The sequence below is a fragment of the Halichoeres trimaculatus genome, unplaced genomic scaffold (assembly GCF_033239565.1).
Source record: "Halichoeres trimaculatus isolate MK-OKI-2021-1 unplaced genomic scaffold, fHalTri1.1 fHalTri1_scaffold_11, whole genome shotgun sequence".
Lineage (NCBI taxonomy): Eukaryota > Metazoa > Chordata > Actinopteri > Labriformes > Labridae > Halichoeres > Halichoeres trimaculatus.
Window position 1 is genome coordinate 31,957,237 of NW_027437189.1, and position 14,016 is coordinate 31,971,252.

The 14,016-nt window shown below is 39.4% G+C and overlaps 1 protein-coding gene across 4 annotated transcripts in view; it reads right to left on the reverse strand.

Moving 5' to 3' along the window:
• Positions 1-6,451: 6,451 nt before the first annotated feature.
• mtcl2 (microtubule crosslinking factor 2) overlaps positions 6,452-14,016 on the reverse strand; it is a 161,599-nt gene continuing 154,034 nt past the window's right edge. For all 4 annotated transcript variants that reach the window (XM_074680908.1, XM_074680909.1, XM_074680907.1 and 1 more), the window contains one exon: positions 6,452-13,580. In XM_074680908.1, the coding sequence (XP_074537009.1) occupies positions 13,434-13,580 (147 nt within the window). In that variant the 3' untranslated portion in view covers positions 6,452-13,433. The remainder of the gene's footprint in view (positions 13,581-14,016) is intronic.

Genomic DNA, 14,016 nt, shown 5'->3' on the forward strand with positions numbered 1-14,016 from the left:
ACAGAGCCTGCACAGAACAAGGCCCCAGAGGATCCAGCAAACAGCAGCCACCAGCTGGAGGAGGAAAGAGCAAACCTCCTGTCACAGCAGGAAGAAATAAGCAGGCTGAAGGCTGCCCTCAACCAGGCCCAAGAAGACCTGAAACACCACCAACAGCAGCTGGAGGAGGAGAGAGCTCATCTCCTGGCAGAGCAAGAGGAGACCTCCAAGCTGAAGGCCTCTCTGTCCCAAGCCCAAAAAGAGCTGGAGACTCAGAAGCAGCAGCTTGAGGAGGAGAGATCTCATGGCCTGGCAGAAAAGGAGAAGAGCAGCAGACTGAAGGCTGCCCTGCACAAGGCCCAAAAGGACTTGAAGATCCAGAGACAGCAGCTGGAGCAGGAAAGGTCTCGTCTCCTAGAAGAGCAGAAGGAGAAAACCTGCACCATGGAGGCCGCTCTGAGACAGGCCCAGGAAGAAACCGACAGCCTGAAGTCTGACTGGGAAAAACAACGAGTTAACCTCCTGAATGAGCACATTGAAGAGAGGAACAGGATTCAGGCTGCTCACAACCAGGCCCAAAACAACATGGACAGGCTTCAACACCTGTGGGACCAGGAAAGGTCCCACATCCTGTCTGTGCAAGAGAACGCTGCCAGGATGGAGACTGACCTCTGCCAGGCCAGAGAGGACCTGGAGAAGCTCAAACACCAGTGGGCTGAGGAAAGATCAAAGCTCGTGGAACAACACAGAGAGGAGAGTCACAGGAGGTCAGAGGAGCTGCAACAGGCCCAAATGGAGCTGGTGACCCAGAAATGCCAGAGGGAGATGGACAGGTCACGGCTCCTCATAGAGCAGACAGAAACCTCCAGGTTGAAGGCCTCTCTGAAACAAGCCTGCGAGGATGTGGAGAAACAACAGGCCCTGTGGCAGCAGGAGAAGGCCTCTCTCCTGGAGTCTATCAGCAGACTCCAGCAGACTCCAGTGAGGGAGGACCAAGAGACACAAACCACCAGCTTGGAGGACAGTTCCCAGGTCCTGGATGGTCAGATACCTGAGGTAGGCAAAGCATCTGAAGCAGCCCAGGTCACCCAGGGAGCCCAGGCAGCTCCAAAAAGATCGAAGACCAGAAGGTTCCTGGGACTTTTTCAAAGAAAGAGGAGAACCTCCAGTGATGGTCAGTGAGGACCTGACTCAGGACCATCCAGCCCCTCAGCCCTCCTTTAGGTGCATTAACCTGAACCCCCTTTGTTCCCCCTTTAACTGGCCCCATGTCTGTTGTAGGTTGTCTGTGTCTCTTTATATGTGAACATTTGATGAGGCATAGACAGCATTGCAACAATTCCCAAATACCTCTGTTGTTTAAATGTTTCAATGTTTTGAAATGTGTGTCTAGCAAATAAAAAAATATATATAACAATAATAAAAAACAATAATCCTACTTTCAAAATCTATTTTTTCGTACATTTCACAGCTTAAAATGACAAATAGTATTGAAAAATATTTGTTTCTTTGATTGTTTTGTTGTATTTTTTATTTTTTCCTCATCTTGAAGTGATTGTTTTGTATAAAGATGTGTGTGTTGTGGTTGAGGATGCTTAAAAAAAGCTTTGTTCAGCTCAATCTGACTCTTAAGCAGAATTCAAACATTGGAGAAGGATCTCTGGTCTTCTGAAATTATGGGTGATGATTATGAACATAGCTTTTTCCTAAACCAGGTTCATTATGGAAATAGCTGATAGTTTTACTGTAATATGTAGGAAATATTAAAACGTTCCTTTTGAAGAGCAGCCAAAGGTGATGGAAGGTGGACAGGGCAAAACTATCCCTGTCTTCTGGATCTCATCTAATATTGGGAAGTTTAGCTCCTTTCAGAGAGCCCATTCTTTTTGCTCATCCCCCAAAGAAGAGCTGGATCTTTCAGCTCCTGAACCATTCTTTATTCACTATTATTTGTAGCCAGATGTTTTTGAGTTACTGAGTCATTTACTCAGGGAGTTTTAACGCCTCTTTATTCCACCCAAAACACATAAAGATTAAGTATGGGCAAAAATGATAATAAAAAAAAAAGAAAAGAAAAAAGAAAAACATTTAAAACTAGATAAATAAACACCCAAATTATATTTTTGTTTTTTAATAATTTAGATTTTTTTCTTGTTTGAAGCAGCAATAAGTTGCAAGTCAGACACTAAACGTATAGCTTATCTTCTTTAGTCTTTTTATCATTTTTAGGAGACAAACGTAATGCAGATTGAATTCCTTTCTGTGGTGTCACTCAGATTTTCTGAGCAGAGCAGCAGACCTTTAGCCCAGGTGAGGAAGCGTCTCTCCCTGCACAGTTAGAGAGCTGCTTCTTCCTCACCTGAGCTGGAACATTGGATATGAGTGAATGAGCAACAGTTGAGATTTTGAAAATGTGGGAAAAATAAAGATAAATGCACAAAACAAACCACACCTATAATACCACAGAGCACTTTGGGGATTGGCTTAAACTGTGAGTAGCAGGTGCTGTACCTGAAGTGAGACTTTAATCTCGGCACATTGGCTTAAATATGCAAAGCTGCAAAATCCAGTGCACCAGGCCATGAGTTATATACTGTAATTAACAGATACTTTCTTTGTGTGAGGAGCCTGTTTGCTGCCAGTGTTAAAGGCAATCACCTGAAGGCAGGGCTTGACATAAACTTTTTTGCTCACCAGCCACTGTGGCTAGTGGTTTCACAGAGTTACTAGCCACTCAGCATTTTCACTAGCCACAATTTTGTTGTTGGATAATTATGTTTAATATGATTAAAGCTGACAATGACATGCTAAAGTTTACTTAAACTAGATTTACAACCTTTTTAAATGTGAATGACCCCTGTACACACTCAAATCAAGACTACATACATGTTTGACACCGCAGGTCATCATCAGGTATTTAGTTTTGAAACTGTTGTGTGGAAGGCTGTGCTTCTTTAATATGAAAATATGATTACCATTGAGACAAAGTAATAAATGGAGGAGTTTATTATTGCATTTAAAGAAACTTGTGAAGGTTAAAGATTAATTGAAAAGATAAAAACTAAACAGAAAATTTAGCTAGAAACACTGCCTGCTTAATTATTAATTTACAACAGGCATTTTTCCAGTAATAAAGTAAGTACCATACTTTCTGGACTATAAGTCACTCAGTAGTATAATCATGCATTTTTTTTTGAAGTGGTATCAGTCAAAAAAATGCATGATGAAGAGGAAAAACACATATAAAATGCACACTGGACCATAAGTCGTATGTATTTATAATGATTTGTTTTTTTTTTAACAGTATTTCCAGAGTTAACCTTTTACATATAATGTATAATATAACTTTGATAAGTGCTTGTATATTAGGAGGCTTAACTATTGTTCCTCTAGCTCCATATCTGTGACCAGTTTCTTTTCTCTACATGCGCTTCTCTCCTCCTCCTCCTCTCCCCTGCTCTAGGTGAGTGTTGCTGGTGAGATCGGTGCAGTGTGAGTGGATATGTCTTAATACTCCATCTATCACGGGCACTGTAAGGGACATTGTGGATTGAATGCTCCCTCTCTTCCACTGGCTCAGTCAGTCTCCTCCATCTGAACTCTCCCCTGTTCTAAAGACAGAGCGCTGTCGCGTACACACGCAGCGCGTATGCGCATCACACACCAAAGACAGACAGAACTTCACAACGACACACGTTTCACTATTTTAGAGTCAGCCTTCTAACTAAACTTAATTTCTAACAGCACAGTTATCTGTTTCCGTCTCTGAGGTCTCCTGCAGCGTCTTTGGATCAAACCAACTAAGAGAGAGGGGGTGGACGGTTTTTTGAGTTTGGGATATAACGCCCAAGTACGGGACTTGATTCGCTTTCAAATTCATTCGCTTTTCAAAAAATATTTGCGATCACAGGAGCGTACTTAAAGTTGGGGGACAATCAGGAGAAATCACAAGCCAGGAGAACAGCCAGAGAAGGGGTTTAAAAAATGGGAGACCCCCTCCATATTCAGGAGTGTTAGCAGCCTGTCAGCACACTCTATGGGTAAAAGTAACGAGTTTATGTATGACAGATTGACAAAGATAAAAACTAAAGACATTTTCTTCATCATTTTATGTTATTTTAGTTAGTTTTGTAAACTCACTTAAAAATGTTAGTCATTGTTTTATGTAAAGCCTCTTTTTTCTTTTTATTTTATTTATTCAATGAAAATGTTTTTTTATGAACTACTTTTTTCCGCGGCGATTTCTTTTCTGGGCTCAGAGGGCTGAGGTGAAGGCCCAGCTGTAGTACTCACGGTTCGCCACTGGAGGATATAGAGAATAAAAAGGAGGGGACCAAGCACTGAGTCCTGGGGGACACCATGGGTCAAGGGAGCTGTGGGGGAGGTTCAATTGTTAATATGGGTGAACTGGTATCAGTCTGTAAGGTATGATTTGATCCAGGAGAGTGAAGTTCCGGTAATGCGCAGAGTTCTCACTGCAGTGAGATTGAGGATGATAAGAAATACTGAGGTGTCTGCAGTCTGCAGACAGGAAGAGGTCATTGGAGACTTTAGGAAGGGTTGTTTCAGGGCTGTGTTTGGATCTGAAACTGGATTGAAATGGTTTGAACAGGTTATTGGAGGAAGCTAGTACTCTGTTATTCCATCAATTTTCAAGCTTCAAATCAAAATCCAGCTTTTTACTAAACCATAGCAGTGGAGGACTTTCACAAGTATGGGTGACTAATGAGGTTTCATTAAACCACTGAAAACCATGCAAAAAACAAAAACACACAAAAAAGCCTGAGGTGCCCAACACTGTTGTTTGACTAATAGTAGAACGGGAATTGTTTTATTTTAATTCAATCTTATTTATTCTCTCAAAAAGATGTTCATTTGTTTTGTTTTGTTTTGTTTTTCTTGATCTTTCTGGAACTCATTTTTACCTTTTTAGTTTCTCACAACATTCACTTTCACATCCCACAAACAGCAAAAAGACTTGTTTCTTGTTCTTTTCTTCCTTCCAATTTGCCATAAAGCACTGAATTTATTGTAAATTGGAGCTACACAAACACTAGGGATAAACAACAAAAATCATAGCGTGTTATATCTAGGATGAAAATGCAGAATTTAGTGGAACTGCTTTAAAGCAAACATGGAGTTAACCGCTGTCTGATTACTTTCTCTGGATAAATCCATTTTCATATTGGGAGCTCCTCAACAAACCATCATCCGTCTCATTCGTGTAATGAGCTGGGACTCTTCTTAAGCTCTGCTGTATCCCTAGAGATAATAAGTACTACCACAGACGAGGCATGGTCATAACATCATTTCACTCCTTTCTCTGGGGCCTGCTCAGGTCAGAACATTAATTACTGGGACAGAAGGTCAAGATGACTGCGCTGAAGTCCTGTAACAACAAGGCAAATGTTTGATCTGAGCATGTTCTGGTTTGGGACTTGTGCAGGTTTCCCTGGTCTGTTTCTCCTTTCTTGTTTTCTTTTCTGACTCAGGTAAAATCACCACATGGTCCTGAGTGGTAAGTAGGGACTAGCAGTGGCCTCAGTCAGAAATATTGATGGTTTATGAAGTGATTTCATTTTTTAAGTTTTGCTTTGTAAAATGGTTTAGTGATTTGCTTTTAGATAAATCCCATGGTTCGTGAGTTCCAAATGTTTTGTCACACTCCCCCTTCTTGCTTTTGCAAATTGTAGCTCTACTTAAAACTTCATTAAGGTCCAAATGTGCAAAATTCATATTCTAGCAATTTTTCAACTGGTCTTCAGATTGTAATCAGGTCTTTATCTTCTTCAGCTTTTTCCAAAGTTTTTTAGCACTTTTCTTTGTGATCTGTCCCGAATAATTATATTGTAGAATTGTATAATGACAATTAAGCAGAGTGTCCAGTATGTATATAACCATTACTTAAAGGGAATATTGCTCATTAGCCATTAGATTAACTATTCTAGAATTGAACATTCAGCGTTGGCCAAATTATTACATCATTTCGCAAGAAGTTTCACTTGTTGCATTGGCCCGCAATTAAAATACCCATGAAAAAAGAAAAAAAAATCTATAATGTTGTCAATATGCTTTGTATACAATAAAAAAGGGAATTTGTTCAATACAGCTACTCGAACATTCGAAGGAAACCGTGTGGTTTGAGCTGCAGGGGCAATGGAATAACATTTGTGTTGAAGATCTCAGGCAATGTTAGCATTATGCCAGTAACATGTACTGCTGTGATTTGTACAAAAGATAAACAAACCAAAAAGAAAGGTAAAAGTAGATAACAACAGAAAGACTCATTTCATCTGATTTTTGTTGTGCTCAGAGCAACCATCAGCGTGTTTCATGATCAGGCTCTAGAGGCATAAATGGATATTTTCAGATCTGTCAGGTGATTTCTGCTGGTATCGGCGTCCACTATAATGTACAAAATATAAGACAACGTGCTTAATTTCAACAAACATTTATTTGTGAATTCTATGACAAACAGGAGGCAGTTATATCTCATTTTACAGCTAGCTACATCAGTCGGAAAAAAAAACAAAAGAAAAAACTTTTCCAACATTTTAAAAATCCACATGGATCAAATTTGACTCATTTAACATTTGCTGCCTGTTTTTGTTTTCCATCACTTTTGAAATTCACCTATATACAGAAGAAATGCTCAAGTGTGTCTAGAAGAGGAGAGAGCTACATACTTCAACAGCACCTGGTTCAGGTCGACTGTTGAGATTCAGCTTTTCTCAAAGAAATAAAAGGACAGAGTACAAACCTTTCCTTTCCCCCAGCTGCATCTCAGTACTGCGCCCCTACTGTGCTCATTTAATATTTCTTTCATTGCATTCTCCTTATGTTCAAGAGTTAAGCCTTATACAAAAAGACAAGAGTTGGTTATATAAAGCGGATATACAGGCAGACTCTAGGTTATAGTTGAGCTAATATTATGAACAGCTAAGGGTTCATGGGCACAAAGACACGGTGCTGTGGTAAAATAAACAGAGACATGTTGAAAAGGCTGGAACAGTAAAACTCGTGATTTGTGCCATGCAACCTGTATGAACTCATCAGTCATTGGCTGGTGATGCTGTGTGACACGAAAACTGTCCGTCATTGGCAGCAACTTCTCAAACTCTCTTTAACCTGAGGGGGAGGCAGATAGGCTGGAACGACACGAGACGTGACTGACTGATGACATCGGTGTCAGAGAGTAGTAATCAGAGTGTTATTGTGACTGTATGATTTCAGACCTTTACATTAAATGCAAGAAAATAGGTCCAGGTTTGGAAAAATACCAGTAGAAGCTGTATACGATGTATGTGTAACTTTTATACTTTAGCTATGATGTAAAAGACATTTATTAAAGAGTTATAATTCAGTTTCAAAGTAATAAAAAAGTCTCAGTTTAAAAATGTGAAGACTATTTTCACTTTTGTTTCCTCTTCAAATGACATGAACCAAGTATTGAACAACCTGAGCATGTTCTGACTCTACATACAGGCCTATGCTCAACTTTGTGATATCAGAACAAAAAAGATTAGAGGCTAAAAATGTTGATACTCATGAAGTCTTTACAGAGTGATGCCTTACTGGCTTGAGACATGTATTGCCCGTCGTAATGTATGCAGGAGAGCAACCATTAGAGATAAGTGTAAACCTACAGTAAATCAGCTTCCACTGCTGCAAACTATCACATTAAGACAATTTACTCTTAACTCCAGATTCACTTTATCTGGATCGTAGCGTCATTGTGTTTTTTTTTTTAGATAGAGATGATTTGCAGAAAAAGTAAAAGCTTGAATTAAACAAAGACATCTTAGTAGAGGAAAGGCACGAGGTTACCTTTTTCATAGACAGTTTGACTTAAAGAGACGATGGGAGTAAGGCCCTGGTAGCAAGAGTCCAGAGAAGTGACGCTGTTCTGATTTTATGACGTATGTCTCCTCTAACATGTCTGAGAGTGTAATAATGGTGTGAAGAGGTAGTACACAATCTGCTTAACTTACTCCAAATCAAGAAGTTTTGTTTTATTCATGCAACTGACTTAGGCAGCAAAACAAACGTAAAAAAAAAAAAGCCTAAAGAAATATCTCTGCTTGTTTTCTATTTGTTAAGTCACAATCATGAATTAAAGCACACGTCGTGTTATTAGTTGCAGGGGTTTTTCATTTGTTAAAGGTTTGTGCTTTTACTATGCAGATTTAAAAAAAACAAAAATAACAAAAAATAAAAATCAAGCTGACTGTAAACCTCACGTGCTACATATTTGAATTTAAACTCAAACCAAAGAGCTCATCCTTGTGAAGACAGATTCAGCAGTTTTGCAGATCGTGGTCTGTTTTGAACACAGTGGGTGTTAGAAACGACTGTGGGAAGACTGAGTCATATGATCGATGTCACCACAGACTGTCAGCTCTTCTCATGAAACACTCTTTGTCATCCATAAACTCTGTCTACATTACCTTAAAGCAGAGATGTTCAGCAAAGATTTGTCTGTGTGTGATGAGAGGACATTTTTGTTTGCCCCATTTTTGGCCAAAATTTGTTTGTGGTACCCCTCATGGAATGCTATTTGGTAAGAAAGTTTTTTTCATGAAAAATCTTGAGATTCAAAATTCAGGGTTTTTACGGTTGACGATTCACTGGGGAAAATTTACGACCATTTGAGGACAAAAATGTGCTTTGCCAAAAACTGATAAAAAACCACAACAATCAATATTTTTTCAGCTTTTTTTTTCTTTTGCTCAAATCTTTGACTCAACTTCAATTCTAATTAAATATACCAAATATTCAATAATCATTATTCTAACCCTTTAGATGCCCAATTGACAACACTTTGTCACTACTTTTTGAAGAAAACATTTAAAAGAGGTATTTAAAAAAAAAAAAAATTAGTAATTTTTTTTTCTAAAATATGAAGGTCAATTAAGCAATAAGATTAGCAATAAAACTAGTTGTGATGCATTTTTAGTATTTTTCTGCAGTGTCAGATTCTTAAATTACTACCCTTTAAAGACATGAGAGGAAAAACATGTCCCAGCTTGTCCCGCTATAGCCACAATTTATAAAAGCACAGTCACTGCACAATATGATCATGAATTTTCTAATTTTAGGGTTTCATGTAAGAGAAATCATAAAATAGTTTTCATTTTTACAGTTTGTCATGAGATGGAACTATTTTCCTATTATACATCTGTACACAAAACACTCACATTTCTTGATGGTGAATGTAACTTATTTTCCATTTTCCCTGAAAAATAATTAAATTTTTGGTGTTTCTGATTAGGACTGAAATTTATTGAAAGATCTGAGGAAAAACGGCAAAAATATTAATTGTTTATATTTTTAAAGCAGTTTTTGTAGAGAAAATTTTTGTCCTCTGTCTTGAAAGGGATTCTGATTAAAAAAAACTGACACTGCAAAATAATAATAACAATAATAATAATAGTGCATCAAAATAAATATTATTACTAATCTTATGTCTGTTTAATCCTGATCTCAAATGTCCTCAGAGGGTCGTAAATTAAAGGGGCACACAAGGATTATTTTGTGCATTCATGTAAGAAGTTAAAAAGAAGAGGCTAGATGTTGACAAAAGTTTGAGATACCAGCCTCTTGGCTTTTGAACGAGGAAAATTTGGAATGTTTGATTTGCTTATTGAACAGTTTCACCATAGTATTGTGCTGGTGTATGCCAAATTTAAACTTGGTGATTTGAAACTTTGTGGAGTCTGACCAGGATTTTCAACAAAAAAGAAACTTGTCCTTAAAAAACATTCTCCATTATCTTCACCAGTAGCACCTGAATAACCTATCATCTTCAGTCTTCATGTATTGCACTGGAAATGTCTTGTTTTGTTGTGTGATGTAACTGAAAAGCTTAAAAAGATGGAAATGTGATGTAATATAAGATGGAATGGACCTCAAAATCTGGAGTTTTTATTCCCCTGAAGCCTTTTCAGTTAGTGTCTGGTAAAGTAATCTGTCCTTTACATGTGGTTTATAAAGTAATGACTGCTTCAGATGGTCACATTGTCAAACAGTGGCGCTGAGGTCTGCAGTGGAGACAGGCAGAGGCATTTCTCCTGTGGGTTTTCCTCACCATGTTATTTAGACACATGCAGGATTCTGTAATGCCCTAAGTAAAAGCTGCTGACTCAGAGTCAGTCGTACAGACAGTACGAGCTGTTAACTGCTACTCCCTTCAGAAAGTGGAAAAAGTCATTTAGGATAAATGCCTTTTTTAAGGCCTTCAGCTGACTTCACACAAATTAGCACCATGAGAACTAAATGAAGAATGGAAATGACAGGAAGTAAAAGTCATCACAAAATAAAAACAAAATAATTTACTCTCCAGGAATTTAACAACCCTTCTAATAAAAAAGCTCAAAGCGTAAATATTATGTCTGTAAACCATTTTTCCTTCCTCCTGGTGTGGTACAGTACTTTTTCTGTAGCATCCATACAGCCTGATTAAAATGTGCATAAAAACATTCTTTCCCATTAAGAAAGGCCTGCTGGGGTTTGAGTGTGTGAATGGAGTCCAGTTTTGGTGTGAGCTGACGAGAGAGGAAACCTGACAGGCACTTTTAAAAATCCATTGATTGATTCGAGAGAGAATGGCTTCAAAAACAGATTTTTCTTAGTTTCCAATAACTTTCATTATCAAAACAAACGCAACACTCATTTCAGTCTCTCGTTTGTCCAATAGTAGATTACCTTAGTCTTTACATCCTTCTATCAAAGATTTTATCACTCATACTGAATTTTGGGCGAGTATAAAAGGATCTGAGTCAAAAAGCTACATTAAAAATAAATGAGTTTGAGTCATTATTTTTTTATAAATGTATTTTTTGCAAAGCTCTAATTCAACTCATCATGATTTGTCTTGTATAATGCTACATTTTCTTTCATGGTGTGTACAGTAGCTGTCAGTGTAAAACTACTAGTAAGAGCAAGGTAAAACAGCAACAAATGAAGAATTTAGAGGTGGCCATCGCCACCAATCGTATGAAAAGGAGCCAAACACCAGGAGACTGAACCCGTTTCCACCAAGCAGTTTAGTTTAGTTAGTCTCTGAACAGCACACATTCTGAGGAGTTTCCTTTGACTGAAACCAGGACAGGTCCGCACAACACCAACCCGTACCCGGACACTTTTTGGTACCCTTCTGTCGATGCTAAACATACCGATCCAACCCCAGTAGGTGGAGCTAGAAACACTACAGTTTGTTGATTGGTGGAAAGAATCGTCACTGCCCAGGCAACAGTGGTAATGACTGTTGTTCTTTGTTTACCATGTCACGTTTTTCTTCTTCTATCCTGTGTCACACTGCTATGCTGTCACACTATTACAAAGCTGATGCGGCTATCCCCATCTAGCTTAAGACTCAATAATGTACAACATTAAATACAGATCAGAATGCTGACGGAGCTTCTGTCCATACATTTCGTCCATACGGAACATACAGGACAAACGTAGCAGTACCACCAGAAACTGTGGGGGCAGTGTTGCTGTTACTAACCGATACGTAGCTCTAGCGAGTTATAAGGACGATAAAACAATGGCGGAACTTTGGTGAGAAACTTCTACCTTTGTCTCTGCCTTTTAAGCAAGAGGTACATACATAACACCTTCTTCACAGTCGCCATGTTTGTTTTTGAGTTTGTTGTTGTCATAAACTTTTGACCCTGTGCTGCCCCCCCTGGTGGATATACTGGTTGACAGCAATGTAAAGGAAGCATGGAACTATGAGAGCAGTGGCGGTAACACCGTTTGAAAAGGACATACACACTTTCATACATGTAGGGGGTGTAAATCGGGCTTTACATGCCTCCTACATTGAAGGACATGGTTGGCTTTGGAAACGTAAACAGATCCATACTGGACTGCTTGGTGGAAACAGGGCTTTTAAAATTGACCTGGAGCATTTCGTAAGCATTTCTGACCAACAGAAACGGATCATTTCAGGTTTGGACTGATCACATCTAGTCCTGTGAAGCTTCGGCTGTACAGGCGAACAAATAAAGATGATGGACATGAGGTCAGTGTCATTATAGTTGTTAAAAAAAGTCTGATTTATATAAGTTAGATTCAAAAAAGTTGAAAAGTTCTTTGTAAACAACCTTCATTTTCAGCAATTTTTAAGAATAAGATATGTGAAACGTGTAATTTGTTGGTTTGGACTTCATTACAACCCCAGACTTTTGCAGCACTCTGAAAAACAAAAGAAATCACATCAGTGCAGCTCTACACGAAGCAAAGCTGAATCTCAGAATGGTTTGACTTAATAGACTTAGGGGCTGCGTGTTGTAGCTTTAACAATGACATCAGTGGAATCAGTAAAGTACCCCGAATGTGAACTAACAGGCACTTCCTGCCTGCTGCAACAGGTTCAACCCAACACTATGATTTTCTGTTTGTAAGTAGGTAAGAAGAAGAAGAAGTAGAAAACAGTAAGAAGCAGGTTGTCTTACATTGATAAGGTCATGGCTACAACGCAGCAAAACTTCCCTCTGTTTGTCGTGAAAGTCCAACATAGTACACATATACATGGAAACAAGCTGGGAGGTCTTAAAGTTGTTTCAGTTTCTACTAAACACTAGTTAATGGTTGACTCAGAGCAGTTTTGTAGTCTCAGTTTTAGAGCTGTAAGCATCCATCCATGTTTCCCAAAGCTCTTGAGTTTTTCCCCGTTGCTCTTATTTAACATGAAGAGAAAAAAAATCAGGTCTGCAGCGGATGCAGATGTGTCATCACGATGTGGAGCCTAAGGTCGATGTGGGGCTTTGTTGTGCTAATCCATCAAAAAGGCATGATTGCATTTCCCAGCTCTTCGTGCATGAACTCGATAACGTGGACAGAGTTTGACCAATTTCTCGTTTTGAGGTTGGTGGTTCCAGAGCAGCTAATGTAATGTTGAGGATTTTTCATGGTGTGACAGGTGGTCTCGCTCCAGTTTTGTGACGTAGTCCCCAAAGTAAAAAATGCTCCCTTTCTACATGGCTGCCCGTCCAACAACATGATGCCATCTTTGTAGATTCAGTTAATCTGAGACTTTGGGTGGTGGCCAAATCCTGACATCATAGTTTTCCTTCTTGTCAGTGGAGGTGATCTTGATTCTTTGTGGTTTAGTGAGTGTGTCCATCCTGCTGGTTGTTCTGTGATGGTTGGGTTTTCAGTCCTCCCTGTCCTTGGCATCTGAGACAAGTGAAGTAATGCCTAGGTGGTTCAGTATGTGTGTTATTGAATGTGTGCATGTGGCAGTGTGTGTGTGTGGCAGCATGTGCGGTGTGCTTGTGGTGTGTGTTGTGTTTGGCAGTGCGCCTGTGAGGCAGGTTTTTGGTGCGTCAGTGTGTGTGTGGATTTAGTGTGTGTTTTCATGGCAGTGGTGTTCAGTGTTTGTGTGGAAGCAATATTGCTGTGGGTCTGCTGTGTGTGTGTCTTTGCATGTGGCAGTAGCAGAGTCGTCACTCGGCGCAGGTGTCCCCCTTCTCCTCGGGTGCAGCCGGCGAGTCTTGTGGGCGGTGCTTGCACTGGCCAAGAGAGTGGCGAGTTGATGCTCTTGAAGGGCGAGCGAAGCAGGAAGACTGGGCGGCACAGTCACAGGGTAAGTCCTGGAAAACAAGAAGATGGGATATTTACTCTGAAATGAAGGTATGATTCTGTTTTTAGATTCATTTAATTACTGTTGGAAAGAAAGATCCAAGTTCTTTAAAAGTAATTTCTTAGCAGGCCATTTTCATTTAGTGCCTAATTCCAGTTATTCCAAAGCTCCATTTCCACCAAGCCATTCAGTTTGGTTCATATCAGTACAGCACACATTTTGTGGCGTTATCTTTGGCTAAAACCAGGACAGGTCCCCAAATTACCAACCTGTCCCATCCCACTTTTTTGTACCTTTCTGTTGGTACTGATCCGACCCCAGAAGGCGGAGCTAGAAACACTACAGACTGTTGCAGGGATGGGTACTGAATTAAGTACTTGTATAGGTACCAACCATGTCTGTAATACCACGAACCAATTCACGTCAAATCAAATGGCACCATGTTT